This window comes from Pygocentrus nattereri, chromosome 3, assembly GCF_015220715.1.
Source record: "Pygocentrus nattereri isolate fPygNat1 chromosome 3, fPygNat1.pri, whole genome shotgun sequence".
NCBI lineage: Eukaryota > Metazoa > Chordata > Actinopteri > Characiformes > Serrasalmidae > Pygocentrus > Pygocentrus nattereri.
Window position 1 is genome coordinate 50,496,448 of NC_051213.1, and position 23,221 is coordinate 50,519,668.

At 45.3% G+C, this 23,221-nt stretch overlaps 2 protein-coding genes across 2 annotated transcripts in view; one reads left to right on the forward strand and one right to left on the reverse strand.

The window, feature by feature from the left end:
- setd2 (SET domain containing 2, histone lysine methyltransferase) overlaps positions 1-12,540 on the forward strand; it is a 42,475-nt gene extending 29,935 nt beyond the window's left edge. The window contains exons 19-22 of the mRNA XM_037536221.1: positions 4,712-4,823; positions 6,935-7,009; positions 7,570-7,671; positions 10,940-12,540. Of these exons, the coding sequence (XP_037392118.1) occupies positions 4,712-4,823; positions 6,935-7,009; positions 7,570-7,671; positions 10,940-11,101 (451 nt within the window). The 3' untranslated portion in view covers positions 11,102-12,540. The remainder of the gene's footprint in view (positions 1-4,711; positions 4,824-6,934; positions 7,010-7,569; positions 7,672-10,939) is intronic.
- A 5,232-nt stretch (positions 12,541-17,772) lies between these two features.
- nradd (neurotrophin receptor associated death domain) overlaps positions 17,773-23,221 on the reverse strand; it is a 52,101-nt gene continuing 46,652 nt past the window's right edge. Inside the window, exons 2-6 of the mRNA XM_037536800.1 lie at positions 23,066-23,198; positions 21,805-22,173; positions 19,564-19,774; positions 19,098-19,240; positions 17,773-18,646 (exon numbers count right to left, since the gene is read on the reverse strand). Coding sequence (XP_037392697.1) covers positions 18,333-18,646; positions 19,098-19,240; positions 19,564-19,774; positions 21,805-22,173; positions 23,066-23,198 — 1,170 coding nt within the window. The 3' untranslated portion in view covers positions 17,773-18,332. The remainder of the gene's footprint in view (positions 18,647-19,097; positions 19,241-19,563; positions 19,775-21,804; positions 22,174-23,065; positions 23,199-23,221) is intronic.

Sequence of the window (23,221 nt, forward strand, 5' to 3'; positions counted from 1 at the left end):
TACAGGTTAGCACCGTGCTCACTGTAGACACTCAGGCATGATGCATTAGGACCGCTCAGAAGCCTGAAATCAGTGTTTTCAATAATATAAAAGCGATCGGGTTTCAAATACATGATTCTGATGTGCTCGTCCTGAACAGCGCCACAGCTTTCAGTGGGTGTGAAGCTGTAAATGGAAACAAAGAAATGTTAGATGTGTCCAGAACGACAGAGAACTGTAGAACCAGAAGAATGAATTTAATATCCATAATTTGTCATATTTCAGAAGTAAAGGTGCATTTAAATACTTTTTGTGATGTTGTAAATTCACATTGTGTAAGTTATTATTACACAACAAACGTAAATAAGACTAAACTTTTGAGGAGTAATATTATTATATTATATTAATATATTATATACTATATTAATATACTATATTATATAATAATATAGTCTTTTGGCAAGCTTTTCTGTGTCAGTGCTTACATTTTCCGTACATTTTTAACTGCACACTTCATTAAGGAGCCAGCAGAGACTCTGAAGCGACGGAGCCGCTGTCAGATCAGAAGTTTGAATATTGGTCATGCTGGGAAAAAATTGATAGAGTATAATTTTGCAGTATTATATTATTTTTGGGTTTAAAAGTTGTATTGACACACCAAGACCTAAGGATCAATATTTTATTATTGAATTATTTGTTTTTAACCTGTCAAGTCCATCTTTACACTCATAGGTTACCAAAATGCATTTCTGTCCTAATCCACAAGGTGGTGCTGTTTCTTCTGTTAGGGAAGTCATTAATAATCAGTGGCCAGAACACGATCACCCTGCACACTTGAAACAGGCGGGACTGTGTATTTATTCGGTCATTCGTTCTTTAAGCCCATTTTTAGACTGATAGATCGCCAAAATGCATTTTTGCCTTGATCCACAAGAGGGTGCTGTTTCTTTCTGGCCTCGGTCAGTGGAGTTATTGAACAGTATTGGGTGTAATGGATTACGCTAGACTTCTGTCCTCCCTGTTCAGACACTCAGAAACTTGCTATAATACTCCAGTAAGAGTCACTGGGCAAGGCTCCTAACGTAATACACACTTAATAATAATTAGGATAAATCCTGTTTCAAGTATTGTTTATCCACCCCATGAATATAAGCATCAGGTAAATAAGTGCGAGGACAGGGTTTCCTTTTGCTTTCGGCTCTTATCACACATTTGTAATTATCGCAGTAGAGTCGTTTTATGGCTCAAGTACCTTGATGTTGAATCGTAGGTCCTGTAGTGATTCATCACGCTTAGTAATTGGCCCTGCAGAAAGTAATCAGATAACGGGGAAACTCCAGGTCTACAGGAGTCAGACAGTAATCAGATAACGGGGAAACTCCAGGTCTACAGGAGTCAGACAGTAATCAGATAACGGGGAAACTCCAGGTCTACAGGAGTCAGACAGTAATCAGATAACGGGGAAACTCCAGGTCTACAGGAGTCAGACAGTAATCAGATAACGGGGAAACTCCAGGTCTACAGGAGTCAGACAGTAATCAGATAATGGGGAAACTCCAGGTCTACAGGAGTCGGACAGTAATCAGATAATGGGGAAACTCCAGGTCTACAGGAGTCAGGCAGTAATCAGATAATGAGGGAAACTCCAGGTCTACATGAGTCAGACAGTAATCAGATAACGGGGAAACTCCAGTTCTACAGGAGTCAGACAGTAATCAGATAACGGGGAAACTCCAGGTCTACAGGAGTCAGACAGTAATCAGATAACGGGGAAACTCCAGGTCTACAGGAGTCAGACAGTAATCAGATAACGGGGAAACTCCAGTTCTACAGGAGTCAGAAAGTAATCAGATAACGGGGAAACTCCAGGTCTACAGGAGTCAGACAGTAATCAGATAACGGGGAAACTCCAGGTCTACAGGAGTCAGACAGTAATCAGATAATGAGGAAACTCCAGGTCTACAGGAGTCAGACAGTAATCAGATAATGAGGGAAACTCCAGGTCTACATGAGTCAGACAGTAATCAGATAACGGGGAAACTCCAGTTCTACAGGAGTCAGACAGTAATCAGATAATGAGGGAAACTCCAGGTCTACAGGAGTCAGACAGTAATCAGATAATGGGGAAACTCCAGGTCTACAGGAGTCAGACAGTAATCAGATAATGAGGGAAACTCCAGGTCTACATGAGTCAGACAGTAATCAGATAACGGGGAAACTCCAGGTCTACAGGAGTCAGACAGTAATCAGATAACGGGGAAACTCCAGGTCTACAGGAGTCAGACAGTAATCAGATAATGGGGAAACTCCAGGTCTACAGGAGTCAGACAGTAATCAGATAATGAGGGAAACTCCAGGTCTACAGGAGTCAAACAGTAATCAGATAATGAGGGAAACTCCAGGTCTACATGAGTCAGACAGTAATCAGATAACGGGGAAACTCCAGGTCTACAGGAGTCAGACAGTAATCAGATAATGAGGGAAACTCCAGGTCTACATGAGTCAGACAGTAATCAGATAACGGGGAAACTCCAGTTCTACAGGAGTCAGACAGTAATCAGATAATGAGGGAAACTCCAGGTCTACATGAGTCAGACAGTAATCAGATAACGGGGAAACTCCAGGTCTACAGGAGTCAGACAGTAATCAGATAATGGGGAAACTCCAGGTCTACAGGAGTCAGACAGTAATCAGATAATGAGGGAAACTCCAGGTCTACATGAGTCAGACAGTAATCAGATAACGGGGAAACTCCAGGTCTACAGGAGTCAGACAGTAATCAGATAACGGGGAAACTCCAGGTCTACAGGAGTCAGACAGTAATCAGATAATGGGGAAACTCCAGGTCTACAGGAGTCAGACAGTAATCAGATAATGAGGGAAACTCCAGGTCTACAGGAGTCAGACAGTAATCAGATAATGGGGAAACTCCAGGTCTACAGGAGTCAGACAGTAATCAGATAATGAGGGAAACTCCAGGTCTACAGGAGTCAGACAGTAATCAGATAACGGGGAAACTCCAGGTCTACAGGAGTCAGACAGTAATCAGATAACGGGGAAACTCCAGGTCTACAGGAGTCAGACAGTAATCAGATAATGGGGAAACTCCAGGTCTACAGGAGTCAGACAGTAATCAGATAATGAGGGAAACTCCAGGTCTACAGGAGTCAAACAGTAATCAGATAATGAGGGAAACTCCAGGTCTACATGAGTCAGACAGTAATCAGATAATGGGGAAACTCCAGGTCTACAGGAGTCAGACAGTAATCAGATAACGGGGAAACTCCAGGTCTACAGGAGTCAGACAGTAATCAGATAATGAGGGAAACTCCAGGTCTACATGAGTCAGACAGTAATCAGATAACGGGGAAACTCCAGTTCTACAGGAGTCAGACAGTAATCAGATAATGAGGGAAACTCCAGGTCTACAGGAGTCAGACAGTAATCAGATAATGGGGAAACTCCAGGTCTACAGGAGTCAGACAGTAATCAGATAATGAGGGAAACTCCAGGTCTACATGAGTCAGACAGTAATCAGATAACGGGGAAACTCCAGGTCTACAGGAGTCAGACAGTAATCAGATAATGGGGAAACTCCAGGTCTACAGGAGTCAGACAGTAATCAGATAACGGGGAAACTCCAGGTCTACAGGAGTCAGACAGTAATCAGATAACGGGGGAAACTCCAGGTCTACATGAGTCAGACAGTAATCAGATAATGGGGAAACTCCAGGTCTACAGGAGTCAGACAGTAATCAGATAACGGGGGAAACTCCAGGTCTACATGAGTCAGACAGTAATCAGATAACGGGGAAACTCCAGGTCTACAGGAGTCAGACAGTAATCAGATAACGGGGGAAACTCCAGGTCTACAGGAGTCAGACAGTAATCAGATAACGGGGGAAACTCCAGGTCTACAGGAGTCAGACAGTAATCAGATAACGGGGAAACTCCAGGTCTACAGGAGTCAGACAGTAATCAGATAACGGGGAAACTCCAGGTCTACAGGAGTCAGACAGTAATCAGATAATGGGGAAACTCCAGGTCTACAGGAGTCAGACAGTAATCAGATAACGGGGAAACTCCAGGTCTACAGGAGTCAGACAGTAATCAGATAACGGGGGAAACTCCAGGTCTACAGGAGTCAGACAGTAATCAGATAACGGGGGAAACTCCAGGTCTACATGAGTCAGACAGTAATCAGATAACGGGGGAAACTCCAGGTCTACATGAGTCAGACAGTAATCAGATAACGGGGAAACTCCAGGTCTACAGGAGTCAGACAGTAATCAGATAACGGGGGAAACTCCAGGTCTACAGGAGTCAGACAGTAATCAGATAACGGGGGAAACTCCAGGTCTACAGGAGTCAGACAGTAATCAGATAACAGGGAAACTCCAGGTCTACAGGAGTCAGACAGTAATCAGATAATGGGGAAACTCCAGGTCTACAGGAGTCAGACAGTAATCAGATAACGGGGAAACTCCAGGTCTACAGGAGTCAGACAGTAATCAGATAACAGGGAAACTCCAGGTCTACACGAGTCAGACAGTAATCAGATAACGGGGAAACTCCAGGTCTAAATGAGTCAGACAGTAATCAGATAACGGGGAAACTCCAGGTCTACAGGAGTCAGACAGTAATCAGGGCCCTGGGCCTTGGGCTCTAATGTAATATAACGTTGATGTTTATTCAGAAAGAGATCTAATAGGCTTTACTCTTCATCTTTTAGGCAAACGCAGTGGGATCCTCCTAGCTGGGAGGGCGCTGGGGAAGAGGCCAGTGTGGAGCACGAGGCTGAGATGGACCTCGGAACGCCGACATACGATGAAAACCCCTCAAAGGTATTTAACCACTCTGATTCTTCTCTGCTGTCAGACGTTAAAGTTAGGATTCAGACCGAAATCCCTCCGTTACACAGATGTAGTGGATCAGCCGAGACCTGCTCTGTGTCTGAGGGTTTAGCGCTGAAACTGTGAGGCTGATGTAGCTACAAATAAAGCTTATTAGCGTGGGGCTGACCGCGTGATGACATCACACACGAACCGGGTTAATTATGTGGTTTCTGACACGCTGGTATCTATAAACACAGACTCGAGTGCTTCAGTCCATGTTTATAGAGAACGGTGCGTCGTACAGTGTGAGAAACCACTCCGTCAAGTCACAAAGGTCTTTCATCATGTCTCTTTATCCATCCGCACATCTGGACACCTTGCTGCACATATGGCACTTTCTGCATACCTTATTGCGCATCTTGCACATCTGGACACTATTTGGTACCAATATCTGCACATATTTATTCATTCAGTGGTCGTTATACGCCGTTCCCTGTCCTTCCTCGTACAGTCATTACTGCACTGCGTCTCATCTCAGGTTACAGATCTTATTACAGGTTGGTGTGTTTCTGTTTCTTTATCTGCCTGTAGAGAAGATCTTTACCTTTATTACTCCTGTTATACACCCTTATTACAGTTACTGTACAGTGTTGCACGGGATCAATAAAGTGTCCGTCCGTCCATCCGTCCGTCCATCCGTCCCATATCATTAAAAATGAGCTCCTTTTCTTCTGATTAAAAAAAGCAGCTGTTTTGCAGATGTGATTGTTTCAGAAAACGTTCGTAAATAGAAGCTGCGGTTTCAAATTTGGTGGTTTTTGTCACAAAAACACAGTTACATGCGTCTGCTTGTTCATCAGCCCGTTCACACTGAGGTTAAAAAGGTTGTTTCAGCCTGGATTGCGCTCTGAATGAGGCCCAGCCAATCGGAACAGACCTCATTTACATAGGGCAGTCTTTAAAGCACAGTCTGTTTAGTTCTGAGGGATAACGAGGGATTGGAATCTGGTTGTATAGAAATGAAATATGACCAATGAATTAATTCAGCCCATTAACCAGGTCTGCGTTCGTTGGTTCTTACAGATGGACGAATATCAAAGTCCATAGTTTGAGGGGAGCACCGAATATCTCACCGCTGTTGGTATAGTCTTATATACGTATAAAATCTCCACTTTTGTGTTTTTATAGTTTTTGACATGGTTTGAAAACGCCTGCTGGCCTTTTCTTTACGTTGTCTATATGTTTCATGATCAGTAAACCAGAAGAAACGGCCCAAAAAGTCTGATTACATTGACTTACATTAGAAGTAAAGTGTTTTTTCCTCCTTCTGTAAAGTCGTCATTTTGGAGATGAGGTTTCGTTCCGCCAGCAGCGATATTCCGGCTTTTCGTCTACATTTTAGGTGCGGGGAGAGTTGCACTGGTGTAAATAAGAGATTTTTTTCACCAGATTGTGTCTTTAATTTTAAGCAGTGAGGATTTGGAAGAGCGCCGACTTGTCCTGGAGTCCCCTCCAGGCTCTGAGGTTGTTCTGGCCGCTCTGTCTAATTGAAGATGCTGCAGACTGTAATGGGTAACAGCTGCGGCCTGTCCTCACAGACAGCACTTTGGGGTTGAGAAAAGGCACATTTGTGATCTAAAATGCTTTAATTTGCCTCCAAGCTTTCAACGACGCTGGTTTTGACTTCAGTCTAAAAACATTTCTCCCATCTGATACGAGTTTAGGAGATGCAAAAAGAGCAGGTCACGCCGAATTAAAGCTTTCGGTTTAGTAAACGTTTCAGAATATTGCTCAAAGGCGCCTGAAAGGCCGTCACGGCGAATCTGTCGTCCCGCTGTCCCTCACTGCTCCCATCCCTGCAGCCACTCAGGCTGTGTGCGGTTCTCATTGTCTTAAGCCTTTGGACTTTTTTAGGACTTTACAGGCACGAGGAGAACTTTGTGTTTCTGCAGGGCTCTAATCATTTCTACAGAGTATCAGATCAAATAAAACCCAGACGTGTGCTGATTTGTAGAGGTGTAATAATGCAAAGTCCTCTTACTTTGACCGTATTTGCATTGCAGAAACAAGTAAGACGAGTCTGTTTAATCCTTGTTGTGTGAACTTGTCTGTGTTTACAGTTTTCCACCAAGACAGCAGAGGCAGACACCTCCAGCGAGCTCGCAAAGAAAAGCAAAGAAGTCTTCCGCAAGGAGGTACGCTTCCGATTCCTCACCAGAAACACAGTATTAAACATTTCTAGTTTAGTTTAAATTTTATTTTAGCTGTCAAATCTGAAAACGGTTCAAGTTACACAGGTAATGTAGTAACAGCACAATTACAAACGCTGTAAAGCATGCCAGACGTTCTACACGCTCAGAAATTAAGCTAAACTGCCACTCGTCACTGGGGTGGTTCCCTCAAAGCTCCATCTCAGTCCCTTCAGTCAGGGAACATAACTGAACCAAAATCCACTGAGATGATCTGATCTAAGCTGGACTGACTCCACACACCCCGCCTCGCCTCGCCTCCAGGCTTTTACTCTACTGCTCTGTTTTAAAACATTCGGTTATGAAAAGGAACAAATACCAACTTTTCACCTGGAGGAACTGATTTAAGCTCCACAATCAGACCTTAGAACCACTGTAGAACCTTTGAGGGAACATTTACACTGTTTGTACCCTGATGAACGAGAAACGTTCCTGAACAGAACCTTCATTTCTAACAGTGCAGTTCTTTTTTGTTTTTCTGCCCTGTTTCCTGTTTCTCTGGTCAGATGTCTCAGTTCATTGTGCAATGCCTTAATCCGTACCGAAAGCCTGACTGTAAACTGGGCCGCATCGGCAACACCGAGGACTTCAAACACCTCGCCAGGAAGGTAAGGACCCGAGAACTGACCTTGTTTGTCTACCTGTGAAAAATAGAAGCAGGAAAAGGTGCCTGTTCACTAAAGGCATGTTCAGGTTCGATTAAGACAGACCCTGCTGCAGTTCTGTCAGGGCGCTTGCACACCTGCCTTGTGTAAATTCCTTTTACGAGCTCCTGCTGGTGTGGGTGTCCTCTCATTCAGTGACACTGAATTTAATTTAATGCTCAATTTAGTCCTTTTTAAGGCCTTTTTTTGATGCTATATGTCTGCAGATACTCTGCTGTTGAGTTTTTTACGTTCTCCTACTGCCGTCCCACAGTAAGGAACTGATGTGTGAGCATGCGTGTGTTTTTTAGTTAAGCATATTTTGACCTTAGAAGCAATTAGTCAGTTAATCGTCCGAATAATCAGTAGATTGCGCTTTATATAAAAAAAAAAAAATATATATATATATATATATATATATATATATATATATATATATATATATATATATATATATATATATATATATATATATATAGTGGTGCTTGAAAGTTTGTGAACCCTTTAGAATTTTCTATTTCTGCATAAGTATGACCTAAAACATCATCAGGTTTTCACACAAGTCCTAAACGTAGACACAGAGAACCCAGTTAAACCAATGACACAAAAATATTATGCTTGTTTATTGAGGAAAATGATCCAATATTACATATTTGTGAGTGGCAAAAGTCTGTGAACCTGTAAGATTAGTAGTTAATTTGAAGGTGGAATTAGAGTCAGGTGTAGAACAGGGATCTAGTCCGCTCTTCACAACACATGTTTATGGAAGTGTATCATGACCCGAACAAAGGAGATTTCTGAGGACCTCAGAAAAAGAGCTGTTGATGCTCATCAGGTTGGAAAAGGTTACAAAACCATCTCTACAGAGTTTGGACTCCACCAATCCATAGTCAGACAGATGGTGTACAAATAAAGGAAATTCAAGACCATTGTTTCCTTCCAAAGGAGGGGTTGACCAACAAAGATCACTCCAAGAGCCAGGCGTGTAATAGTCAGCGAGGTCACAGAGGACCCCAGGGTAACTTCTTGGCAACTGAAGGCCTCTCTCACACTGGCTAATGTTAACGTTCATGAGTCCACCTTCAGGAGAACACTGAACAACAATGGTGTGCATGACAGGGCTGCAAGGAGAAGCCACTGCTCTCCAAAAAGAACATTGCTGCTCATCTGCATTTTGCTAAAGATCACATGTACAAGCCATAAGGCTATCAGAAGAATGTTTTGTGGACGGATGAGACCAAAATAGAACTTTTTGGTTTTATATGAAAAGCGTTATGTTTGGAGAAAGGAAAACATGGTGGTGGTAGTATCATGGTTTGGGCTTGTTTTACTGCGTCTGGGCCAGGATGGCTTGCCATCATTGATGGAGCAATGAATTCTGAATTATATCAGAGAATTCTCAAGGAAAATGTCAGGACATCTGATCATGAACTAAATCTTAAGAGAAGCTGGGTCATGCAGCAAGACGATGACCCTAAGCTCAGAAGTCGTTCTACCAAAGAAAGTTAAAGAAGAATAAAGTTAATGTTCTGGAGGGGCCGAGTCAAAGTCCTGACCTTAATCCCATCGAAATGTTGTGGAAGGACCTGAAGCGAGCAGTTAATGTGAGGAAACCCACCCACGTCCTAGAGTTGAAGCTGTTCTGTACGGAGGAATGGGCTAAAATTCCTCCAAGCCGGTGTGCAGGACTGACCAACAGTGACCGGAAACGTTTAGTTGCAGTTATTGCTGCACAGGGGGGTCACACCAGATACTGAAAGCAAAGGTTCACAGACTTCTGCCACTCACAAATATGTAATAGTGCATCAATTTCCTCAGTAAACAAATGACCAGTATAATATTTTTGAGTCATTTGTTTAAGTGGGTTCTCTTTATCTGCTTTTAGGACTTGTGTGAAAACCTGATGATGTTTTAGGTCATATTTATGCAGAAATATAGAAAATTCTAAAGGGTTCACAAACTTTCAAGCACCACTATATATATTCGCTCTAAAATCACAAATAGATAAAACCAGCAAGCCTGGACAGAACAGAGAACAGCTCGATTCAAAGTTCGGTGGACGTTTTCAGTTACTGTACGTCATATAATTTGCCAAAACGGGAGTTTAGTTTGCATCGTTTGGTTCATGGTAAATGTTGTTGGCATGAACGCTAAACAAAACAACTAAAATGCAACAAAGTATAATTTTCTGCTTTGATCCAAAACCAAGAGAACCCAACGACAAGTATAAACACCACCCTAAATCAGTGGTTTCCAACCCGGTTCCCACCAGGGCCCACCAGATGTTCTGGCCGAATCACCACACGACATGTTGGTGCTTTAGGCAAAATCAGTAATTCGGGATTAAAAGTGGATGAAAAGATGATCAAAGACAGCAAATGATCACCAGATTAGTCAATAAGCAAACGCTGTATATGAACCGTTCTGTCCTCTCGCTCTGCCTCGCTGTCCTTCTTTCCCCTCCCTGTGTAATTCCAGTGGTGGCACCACGAACAATAATAAACGCATTTCCCCTCACTTGACTGTAAACTCACTTATAATAGAAGTCAATGGGCAGATGCTGTGAATAAACACAGTTAAACACAATATGAAGTTTTATACAACCTAGTAAACAAGCAGTTACACTTAGGCTGGGCATCGTTACACCACTTCAAAGTCTTAATAGTTTTCCAAAACGGAGAGCATCACGAGCTCAACGTCGGCTTGTCACAGAATTCCTTCTTTTTGTCGTGCCGGCGCTCAGACTAGACGACGAGGCGAGGAAAGATAATAACACACCCAATGAGTTTGGGCTACGAATAAGAACTCAAACGGCCAGATCTCCTCAGATCACATGGACACACGGAGCTGAACGTAATAAGTTATCCTTTATTATTCATTTAGCCCATCCGTGCAGTGAAACACCACACACACACACTAGGGGGCAGTGAGCACGCTTGCCTGGAGTGGTGGGCCGCCCTGTCCACAGCGCCCGGGGAGCAGGGTACTTATGGTTAGTTTTTGTGTAATAAGCAAGCTTATGAAATAACGGCCACCAGAGATTTAAAAAAAAAAAAAGACTAATAAAGCATTTACCGGTTTAAATGTGCGCTCCTGCTGGTGTGGGTTTCCTCGTACTCAGTGTTGCTCACTCGATAGCTAATGTAATCGATAACGACAGCCGTAATCGATATGTACTTAATACGAGGTGTGAAATAAATGTGTGTCTATGTAATTGTGTGTGTGCTTTCAGCTAACTCACGGAGTGATGAACAAGGAACTCAAGTCCTGCAAGAACCCCGAGGATCTAGAGTGCAATGAGAACGTCAAACACAAGACCAAGGAGTACATCAAGAAGTACATGCAGAAGTTCGGCGCGGTGTACCGGCCCAAAGAGGACACCGAGCTGGACTAGCCCGCCGAGGGCTCGGTGTCCGAGCGGGTCGAGCCTGCGGAACTGCGGACCGGCCCGTTACGTGTGTTTTTATACTGACTTTGTTCTAAAAACTCGTCCTAACTGCTGCTCTGAAGGCTCTGCCGCCTGCAAGGAGAGGAGATTGTTAATGTTATTATGGTTATAATTGTTATTATTATTATTATTATTATTATTATTATTATTATTATTATTATGATTTATTATTATTATTATTATAATGATGAGAAAAGTCCCACAGCCAGTCAGCACAGCAGAGGACACACTTAGGGTGCTACACAGACTGTTCTCCTGATTATCATGTACGCTTTTAGCCTTTTTCCGCAATTACCTCTCCACACGTACGATTTCTGGATCATGTTTGCTCTCAGCGTTCGACCTCCTGGACTCTCCGGCGAGGACCGTGCTCGGTTTCCTTCCTCTTCAGCATGTATGTCTTGCCATGTATCCATATGTTGTTTTTTAGGTCTCGTTCACTGTCGGCCGTCCGATTTGGGGAGGCAGTTGTTTCCGAACCAGCTGTTGATTAAGGCTAACAGGAGAAGAGGAGCTGTTCTAGCAGCTCAGACAGTTTCAGGACCAGTTACGGTCTCAGGATAACCAGGGGAAAGTTCTCAACTTCACTTAAAGCATCAAACAACGACGTGGCTCTTGGGACGTCCTGCTACGTTGTCATGTTTTATTTTATTTTTCTTTTCAGCTTTTAGTGAATCAAATCGTGAAGGATGCTTTTTCCATCCAGTCTAAGCCGCTGTCGGCCCACTTTTACCCTCCTCACCACGGGGGGATGTAGCATTCGCTGTTTTATCGACCTGTTTTACATTAACTCTCATTACCTATCGCTCTTTTACTCACATCAAACAGGCAAATGTGAAGATCTTTCTCGTTTCCCCGTCTTCGAGTCGATCAGGGTTATCCTCCCATAAGCTCTTGCCCTTAATGAACTCACCCACCTCTCTCATTTGCATTAAACCCCGCCCCACCCCCTCAAAACATGTATTATATTGCTTTATATGTGAATATATTGAGAAATAGTTTTTGAGACCATTTAATTAAGAAGAGACTTTGTAAAAGGACTGTGGAGATCATGGTTTATCGTGTAAATATGTGTAATTAAACTCATAAACCGACACGCGTTCGGGAAGAGAATCGATCCTGCCAGCAGCAACGGTGTTCCCATAGTAACCACGCTTTCCACAGCTCTGTGTTGGGTTGGGTTTAAAGGTGGGGGGTGTGTTTTTGGGTTTGTTTTTGTTTTGTTTCCTCCTTTTTGTTTCTTCCTCTTTCTCTCTACAGAAAGACTAGATTTTTTTTAATGTACAAATCGGAGTCTCGCCCCACTCCACTGTAAAGTACTGTGCAAGCACATTGTCATACTGAGTGTAAAGAACATTTTAAAATAAACTGTTTTGTAAAAATAATTGACTGGCGCTTGTAGTCTCCTGCTTCATGCCATGAAGGAGGAGCTAAGCTGCTGTGGGCTGAATGGGAGGAGCTAAGCTGCTGTGGGCTGAATGGGAGGAGCTAAGCTGCTGTGGGCTGAATGGGAGGAGCTAAGATGCTGTGGGCTGAATGGGAGGAGCTAAACTGCTGTGGGCTGAATGGGAGGAGCTAAACTGCTGTGGGCTGAATGGGAGGAGCTAAACTGCTGTGGGCTGAATGGGAGGAGCTAAACTGCTGTGGGCTGGGTGGGACAAATGGCTGTAGGCTGGGTGGGCGGGGCTAAACTGAGTTTCATATGTAATGTTAATACTGGAAAATCTGAAATAACTTCTTTGCGGACTAGACTGCCTTAGAACATCCTGCATCTCATGTCTCCCTCCACCATGAATGGAGTTTAAGTTCTCAAGACGATCATAAAACGGCGTCTCAATCATCGACTTCATAACCATTTAATTATTTAATTAAGTGACCCTCATTAGTCTCACAGCAGGGAAATTTCACCTACGACTTTTAGCCCATCCGTGAAGTGAAACACCACATACACACTAGGGGGCAGTGAGCACACTTGCCCGGAGCAGTGGGCAGCTCTATCCGCAGCGCCTGGGGAGCAGTTGGGGGTTAGGCGTCTTGCTCACGGACACCTTAGTCACGGACTGTCGGCTCTGGGGATCAAACTGGCAACCTTCCGGTCACAGGGCTGGTTCCCTAACCTACAGCCCACGACTGGCCCTTTAAGTAGGGACTTTCTGTGATGTACATCTGGTGGACGTCTGGTTCCTATCACCACCAGTGAACAGTTCTGACTTGGTAAGTTTCTCTAGGAACCCAACCACTCTGTTTACATTATAATTAAAAAAATAATAATTGTTTTTCCCTTTAATAACAGAGTGACTGTGTGGATCATATGAACATTATAGAGCTTTTTAAATGAAACAGTAGGAGCCGTATCGCCCCCTACGCTTCCTGTAGTGTATTACAGTCTGTCAGAGCGACTGTGTGGATCATATGAACATTATAGAGCTTTTTAAATGAAACAGTAGAAGCCGTATCGCCCCCTACGCTTCCTGTAGTGTATTACAGTCTGTCAGAGCGACTGTGTGGATCATATGAACATTATAGAGCTTTTTAAATGAAACAGTAGAAGCCGTATCGCCCCCTACGCTTCCTGTAGTGTATTACAGTCTGTCAGAGCGACTGTGTGGATCATATGAACATTATAGAGCTTTTTAAATGAAACAGTAGAAGCCGTATCGCCCCCTACGCTTCCTGTAGTGTATTACAGTCTGTCAGAGCGACTGTGTGGATCATATGAACGTTATAGAGCTTTTTAAATGAAACAGTAGAAGCCGTATCGCCCCCTACGCTTCCTGTAGTGTATTACAGTCTGTCAGAGCGACTGTGTGGATCATATGAACATTATAGAGCTTTTTAAATGAAACAGTAGAAGCCGTATCGCCCCCTACGCTTCCTGTAGTGTATTACAGTCTGTCAGAGCGACTGTGTGGATCATATGAACATTATAGAGCTTTTTAAATGAAACAGTAGAAGCCGTATCGCCCCCTACGCTTCCTGTAGTGTATTACAGTCTGTCAGAGCGACTGTGTGGATCATATGAACATTATAGAGCTTTTTAAATGAAACAGTAGAAGCCGTATCGCCCCCTACGCTTCCTGTAGTGTATTACAGTCTGTCAGAGCGACTGTGTGGATCATATGAACATTATAGAGCTTTTTAAATGAAACAGTAGAAGCCGTATCGCCCCCTACGCTTCCTGTAGTGTATTACAGTCTGTCAGAGCGACTGTGTGGATCATATGAACATTATAGAGCTCTTTTGTCGTTGACTGAACTCTCCACAGCCCCCCTGGTCTCCTCCTCTCCTCCCGTGGTGCAGGGCATTCCACCAGGCTGTTCCAAACCACAGTTAAGCAGCTCCAGCTGTGGTGCGTGACGGCATGCAAAGCAGCCCTGAGCCCAAAACCTCTCTGCTGCTTCTTAACGGAGCAGGATAAGAAATCATTAACAGATTTCAGAGAGAGGGGCTCTGAACTGGGCGCCCACGAAAAAATAAGGAACAAACTCCTTCTAAGCCCCAACTGGACCGACCGACCTCCTGAACTCGGAACCTTTAGATACATTACTGTGGAGAACAGTCAACGGTCATTTGGGAAAATAACCTGTGAAGCTGTTTATTTACTAACATGAGAATAAAATGAGGGTAAATCTGTTTATTGAGTCTTCCATTAAGTTGAAGTGAAGCTGAAAGATTTACATTTATCATGAGTTTATTTTTTAAATCAAAAAACTTTACGTCTTGTTTTAGCCACGCCCCTGCATGTTCGGGCAGGAAGTGAGGCTGCATCCCTGTCCCTCATAGCCACATGTTGAGCAGTTAGATCCCATTGTTTGGAAGTAAATGTGTCCCAAAGTCTGAAAATCCCTGTGGAACATTAATAATTGTTGTGTTGTAATGTTCAAAGCTGTGTTTGCTGGTTATCCCATATGGGAAATATACACTATATTTCCAAAAGTTTTCACTCCCCCATCCAAATCAGTGAATCCAGGTGTTCCAGTCACTTCCATGACCACAGGTGTATAAAGCCGAGCCCCTAGGCCTGCAGACTGCTTCTACAGACATTAGTGAAAGAATGGGTCGCTCTCAGGAGCTCAGTGAATTCCAGCGTGGTACCGTGATCGGACGCCACCTGTGCAGCAAGTCCAGTCCTGAAATTTCCTCACTACTAAATATTCCACAGTCCACTGTCAGTGGGATTATAACAAAGTGGAAGCGATTGGGAACGACAGCAGCTCAGCCACGAAGTGGTCGGCCACGTAAAATGACGGGGGTCAGCAGAAACGTGTTCTCTGGAGTGACCAATCACGCTTCTTCGTCTGGAAATTCGATGGACGAGTCTGGGTTTGGCGGTTGCCAGGAGACGGTACTTGTCTGACTGCATTGTGCCGAGTGTAAAGTTTGGTGGAGGGGGGATCATGGTGTGGGGGTGTTTTTCAGGAGTTGGGCTCGGCCCCTTAGTTCCAGTGAAAGGAACTCTTAAAGCTTCAGCACCAAGAGATTCTGGACAATTTCCTGCTCCCAACTTTGTGGGAACAGCTTGGGGACGGCCCCTTCCTGCTCCAACATGACTGCCCACCAGTGCACAAAGCAGGTCCATAAAGACGTGGATGAGCCAGTTTGGTGTGGAAGAACTTGACTGGCCTGCACAGAATCCTGACCTCAACCCCATAGAACACCTTTGGGATGAATTAGAGCGGAGACTGTGAGCCAGGCCTTCTCGCCCAACATCAGTGTCTGACCTCACAAATGCGCTTCTGGAAGAACGGTCAGAAATTCCCATAAACACTCCTAACCCTTGTGGAAAGCCTTCCCAGAAGAGCTGAAGCTGTTATAGCTGCAAAGGGTGGGCCGACATCATATTAAACCCTATGGATTAAGAATGGGACGTCACTCAAGTTCACAAGTGTGAAGCCAGACGACCGAATACTTTTGGAAATATAGTGTGTGTGTGTGTATATATATATATATATATATATATAAATAATATTTATTTTATTAATTTATTTTCCAAATGTGTTAACTGAATATTGTTTGCCTTGCATGTTGTTTGTTTTTGGACGGATGGTCTCACACTTTCCTCCCTTTATTTATTCATTAATTGTACCTCCGTCTCTCGGTGCTGTTAAAATGATCAGACGTCCAGAGTGCTGCTGATGGGCTGTCCAGTCCAAAACCGGCGATTCACTGACCCCTCTTGTACCGTCCTCAAAGTATATGGTGCTCACCTGAAAGTATGTAGTGCCCACTTGAAATGATCTGCTGCCCATCTCAAGCTATACGGTGCTCACCTGAAAGTATTTGTCGCTCAACTGATGCTATCTGATGCTCATCATAGTATCTGGTGGATACCTGAAGGTACCTGGTGCTCATCTGATAGTATCAGGTGCTCACTGCAGTAACAGGCACCCACCTTAAAGTATATGGTGCTCAGCTGACAGTATCCAGTGCTCACTTGATAGTACCTGCTGCCCAAATGAACATATCTGGTGCCCACCTGAAGGCATATGGTGATCGCCTGACCAGTATCAGGTGCTCTCCTCAGAATATTTGGGCCTCTCTAGATTTGCACCGTTCAGACCTCACACACCCACACTGAGCCACACTGAGGTGTCAACGTGAAAATGTTACCATCCCTTAATCACGTGTTTATTATTGAATTCATTAATTAAAATACAAGAAAAAAGACACAAAGAACACAAAACTCATTCCTGACGGACAGAAACAGCAAAGACAGTTCAAACACGGCGCTGCCTGTACACAGAGACACAGCTACACTCGGAGGGGCGTGGCCGTTACACGGCAGGGTGTTTCGTCCGTTTGGGGTGTTTCATCAACAATGAAGCCCCATTAGAGGACAGACAGACAGACAGGAGACAGACAGACAGGAGACAGACAGGAGACAGTGCTTCGTTAACTGTACTGTCAGAATTTACTGACAAAAACACAAAAGGCCTTTTTCTGTCTGTTTTAAACATCAGAGGAGTAAATCACTTCACGCTTCGCCTCTTTTGCTCGTTATAATCACCGATGTTTGCGTCAGCGAGAGGAAACACTTCGTATGTAACTGGAGGAGAACGTCTGGCTCCAATCCGATGGAAAATGCTCCTTCAGAGAGCCTGGAAAACAGCACTGAGGGAAAATATCATCATAATAACATCCCCAAGTCCTCCGGGAGCAGCGGCAGCGATTAAACAGGCCCAGATATTCACCACCAAACGGCCGACATCAACAAGGCTGCAATGTTCCAACACATAAATATGTTCACGCTGAAGAGGAGTGCCACCAATTTTTCTAAATTTCTGCATAATTAACTGGTTCAGATGTAAACAGAGCCGTTCAGAGCGGTTTGGTTTCTAGAGGAACGGACCCGAGTCAGAGCTGCTCACAGTGGTGGTGATGGGAACCAGACGTCCCCCTCTAAAAGCTCCTCACAGTGGTGGTGATGGGAACCAGACGTCCCTCTAAAAGCTCTTCACAGTGGTGGTGATGGGAACCAGACGTCCCTCTAAAAGCTCCTACAGAAAGTTCCTACATGAACTGGTTCTGAATTCACTGCCTGATGACTGAGACGCTGTTTTATGAGCGTTGTGCAGTTTCACTCCAAACCACTCAGAATAACTACATTAACAGTACATCTCACACAATGAAAAAAAGGCAGAATTTTTGCAAATTTGGTGGAGCGTTTCACACCAAACTACTTTAACTACGTTATTTACATCTTAACCACTTAATTATGCTGAAATTTGTAAAAATCGGTGGAATACTCCGATATCGATGCTGCAGAACGCGGATGAGGATGTTGAAATTCCAGAATCACTTCGCGTGGTCAGTCCACTTTTCCATTTTAAATGCTGGTTATCCTTCTCACTTTGCTTTGCTGGTATCCATGATGTGTTTTTATAAATAATGCCAAATATGAGTGTTCTGGGAATCTCGCGTTTGACCAATCAGAGACGTTCCTGATCCGTAGAAAAGCTCATATTTTGTAGTAGGAACCAACAACCGTGCATCGTCCGGTGGAAACACTAACAGTCTCATCTCCGTTCCAGTAAACACAAGTGTTAAAATGAGCAACGAGGTGCTTGTGTCAAATACAGGCCTCTAGAGGGCGCTAGTGCAGAGAATGCTCCTTTGTTTGGTGAACACCTAAAAGTTCCTGCGGTGGAAACGCGCCATTAGAGAGCCGTCCTGGCCTTCAGACGACCGACACGCCCTGGGCGGGGGCGGTGAGGGCTTTGGCCACGTCGTGCCGCTCGATGCGGGCGAGGGCGGAGCACAGCAGGCCCAGTGTGGAGCCGTCCTGCTGAGACCAGTCCGTCAGCAGCGTGCGGACGGGGGCCTCTCCACGCCCGAAAACGTCCAGGCGCTCCTGCTCGTAGCCTAAGGCTCCGCCCAGCTGTCTCCAGCACCGCCCACTTCCCTCCTCCAGCAGCTGCTCCACCTCTTCCTGCCGGTGTGGGGGGAGGTTTATGTACAGCCGGGTGTCCTGCTTGCTGTCCCGCTTACTGCCTGCAGGGGGAGACAGAACACCATTAGCCAGGTGCTTCATAGATAACAGTGGGTGCAAACTATTCTACCAAAGAAACAGCAGCACAGGAAGCCCCACCACCTCCTCCAGAGGCTGAAGCTGCACACCGAGCAAATCTGACCGGTAGCTGGCAAAAAATAATCTGGCTTCAGCTTCAGGAGTTCAAAGGCATGAAAACGGATGAGGAGGCTGCTCTGTTTCTGCTTTTGCTTTGTCTCGTCTGCTAATGTTTGTGGCTTAACAGCAGCAACTGTAGCGACTGAAATTGGGGGTGGAGCTTCTGAAGGAGTTTGTTTTGCTGTAGAGAACCTTTAAAGGTGGCATCCAGCCCCGCCCTCGATCGATATCAGCTGCCAATCGTGCAGAAATGCCACCAGTGATCGGTATCAGCCTCAAAATCAATGACCGGTCCATCTCTGGTTCCGTGCTCACCTTTGCTGGGCTGACCGTCCTGCTGGCTGTGTGAGTCGAGGAAAACGCCGCTGTCGCTGTGCAGCTTCTCTCCCTCGGCGCCGTTATTCAGCTCTCCAGCGCGAGCTTTTCCCAGAGCTTTCTTCTGCTGAAAGGACCTCCAGCTAATGACATGCAAACACACTTCTATTAGTCCACCACTCAGTGAGGCTTTACAGTCTGGGCGTTAGACTGTATGACGCCGGCTTCAATCAGCATCATGTCAGTTTATATAGATTTTGCTATGAATTATTTTTAATGATGTATTTTAATTTGTTTTGTTTTTTTTTTGGGGGGGGGCAGAATAAGCCCCCACCCCCCAGACAAAAAACTTTTCTAGTGTTTATATGTAACCAGTTCCATATTTCTGTTATGATTTTTACTCTGAGCGCATTCATCATTAAATATTACTACACCTGACCACCTGCAGCTCGATGCCCTCACTCACCACTTGTAGGCGACGTAGATCAGCAGTCCCAGCACCACAGCTGCCAGCACAGACACGTACAGCAGGATGTTGTTGCCCCCCTGGTCCTGTGGGGTGAGTTCAGGAGCTTCGGAGCCGGAAGCCGTTCCGCTCTCCTTCATGGTGTCAGCGGGCCAGCGTGGAAACGGCCCCTCGGAGCCCGCCGGCCGGGACATGATGTTCAGTTCTCGCTCTGCAGGAACACAAGCAAACAGAAGATCAACCACATGTTGCATTTAAACCTTCTGTTTCCTCTGACTGGACCAACCTCTGATAATACCGGACCCTGGACTTGAAGGGGAAGTCCACGAGCTTTTTCACAATTCTATACAAAATTCTATCCGTTCCACCTTAAATGGTGCAGCAGTTACTTTCTGGCACCTCAGCAAAGCTGGAGAGCTCGTTCTCTGCCAAAGGGGGAATCCCCCATCACTCAGTAGCGCATTCCTCACTGCACCCACCCTTTCCAGGCCCGCCAAACACACATCACATGTTCCTGCAGCAGCCTGGTCGAATTTACAGAGTCGTTATGAGCCAAATGCACATTTTTGACCAAAAACTGTAAACAGTGCTGTTCTAGTCTTTCTGCACAGCTGTAATCCAGATGTTAGAACTGGAAATCTTTTGCCCAGATACTGATCAGTGCAACAGTGGAATACCCGTTTCCATGGTTACACTAGGGCTACACCCATTTCCACTGTATATGCTACACGCTAATACGCTACATTTGTTTCCATGGTTACACTAGAACTGCACTACAATCATTTCCGCTGCAAACGTTACTCATTTCCGTGGTTATGCTAAAGCCGCTTTCATTGTATACGCTACAACTGTTCCCACCTGTTTCACAGTTACACTACACCCATTTGTAAAATTATGCTACACCTATTTCCATGGTTACGCCAGGGCTGCACCCCTCTGTATGGTTGAATTACACTGATATGGTTTTACTAAGGTAACAAGTGATGAGAAAATGAGGCAAAAGGGTGCAAATAATATTTCAGAGGTTAACACCACCAGCAGCACCACCACCACCACCACCACCGCCACCACCACCGCCACCAATAATAAAAACTACACAGCAGAACAAAGAACAGAAGAAAATCCATTCATCTTCTCGTGTGCCTGTGTGTGAAGGCAGTGGTGGTCGTGACCTTCTGACCAGCTGCTTAACCTCCAAACCTGTAAACCTGCTAAACGAGCCCCGCAGGTCTTTAACAGGCTGTGAGTGTGAAGCTCAGACAGGCCGGCCCTGATTCTGAAGAGATGCGCTCAGAGCCGTTTACAGGCCACGGCGAACGCCGCACGGCTGATTTCTGAGTGAACATCAACTCAGACGGCCGCAAAGCGCCGGGACTGTCCTGCAGAGATCAATGAAGGAGAGAGACTGAAAAAGCAGAGTGTGATTTTCCAACTGCTGCACATTTACAGCGCCGTGAACAGCTGCTCGCCACATGTTGGCCACATAACACCACACACACACACACACACACACACACAGGATAAAAGCTTCTCAGTACGGAGAGACAGGCTGTGACCATCAGCTTTTGTTAGGATTGAATGTAACGGTTTCAATAACGTCACTATTAACCATAATAAACTGCAGAACTCTGCCTTTCATGATCAGACTGTCAGTGTCAGCGCACCCATTTAAGAAACGCCTAAAAACGTCTTGTTAATGTACCTTTTCTTTAAAAGTATAACGCACTTACTACTAATGACTGTACGACTACTACACAAACAGTGAGACTTGGGCCTTTAAATTAGGTTAGATGGAAGGTAATCCACTTGTTCAAAAACTGATTAAAAGCTCCGGAGATACTGTGGCTCCTAACAACCACCTGGAAGAGCTGGTCGAGCCCAAAACTGCCCCCATCAGATAAGCAGCACTGAAAGCTTTGATCTCTGAGAGAGAGGAGAAGATCAAGCTACTTCAGATCTGAAAACCTCCACAGGTGTTTCTGTCCATCCTTCCACTGTGAGGAGACCACTCAGCGCTGTGGGTCTGAAAGGACGTGTAGCTGATCAAAAAGAACCTCACTGAGAAAAGGAGACGGACACATCGAACAAAGAAGCTGAACGATGGACTGACCACCCCAGAGTCCAGACCTCAGCACCACTGAATGGGTTTGATCATCAACCAGCTTCTCAGACTGAGCTTTGGAGGCGTGTCTGCAGGTTCTTGGACAGCTGAGATTAGACGTAGCTGTAATCTGTACCCACCCATGCAGAGTGTGTCTGAGTTGGGCTGGCAGGCTCGGATCTCCACCTCATCGTCTTTGCAGCGGGTGCAGGGCTGGCAGGCCTGGCTGGCGCTCCGCACCTCTGAGAAGGTGCCCAGTAGGCACGGCTCACACTCCGTGTTTCCCAGTGGTCCGCACATGCGGGTGACCCCCTCGCCGCGCTCGCAGACGCTGCAAGGGGCGCAGCGGCCCGCCGTGCTGTTCCCGTCCCTCCACAGGAAGAAACCCATGCCGCAATCACACTGTGTGTCCTGGGTCGTGGTGCAGCGCGCAAGCTGGGGGACTCCGGGCGGACAGCGGGCGCACGCCAGGCAGCTGGAGAGATCGGCAGAGTCTGAGAACGTCACCCCTGGAGGAGAGAGAGGAGCAGCGATCATGCTGACCTAATCTTACAAATCACAGCATATTTACATTAAAACTACATGTCCATACGACCCACACAGTCTGTGATCATCATAGGCATACGCTACAATGCTACACCTGTTCCCATGGTTACACTACAGCTGTTATCACTGTGTACACTACACCTATTTCTATTGTATATTATTCTGATGTTATTAAAAACATTATTTTTTAAACTAAGATGTAAACAGAGCAGGTTTGGTGTGAAACGCCCTGTTCTAGATAAACTGACAGTGTCAGAACCGTTCCCAGTGGTGGTGATGGGAACCAGACGTCCCCTCTAAAAGCTCCTCACAGTGGTGGTGATGGGAACCAGACGTCCCTCTAAAAGCTCCTCACAGTGGTGGTGATAGGAACCAGACGTCCCTCTAAAAGCTCCTACAGAAAGTTCCTACATGAACTGGTTCTGAATTCACTGCCTGATGACTGAGACGCTGTTTTATGAGAGTTTAGAGAACTTCAACTCCATTCATGGTGGAGGGAGACATGCAGGGCGCTGTGCGGCAAAATAGTCCCCAAAGAAAACTCATTATTCCAGATTTTCCACTGTTTTCCATCATCAACATTCCATATGAGCTCAGAAGACTCGTGTAGGTTCTCTGGTGGTTCTGGATGGTAAATAAAGTGTCTATATCTGTGTTGTAGTCATGGCGACACCTGGTTCCCATCACCACCACTGTAAAGACGTCTGAACCGGTTCACTCCAAACCCTCTGAACCTCTGATTCCACCTCACGCACTGAGTTATGGGGGAATTTTAAAAAATAAGTAGAGTTGCCCTTTAAGGTTCTGTAGGGATTAATGTGAAGAGAAACCTGCAGGGTTCTGTTTAATACTCACCATCCTGGCACGGCTGGCACTTTGTGTTTTCTGCTCCACACTCAGACACCATCCCGGTGCCCGGCGGGCACTCAGAGCAGCAATTACCATAGTGTGTGACGCGCATGGACACACACACATCGCCCACCACCACCTAAACACACAACACACACGGGT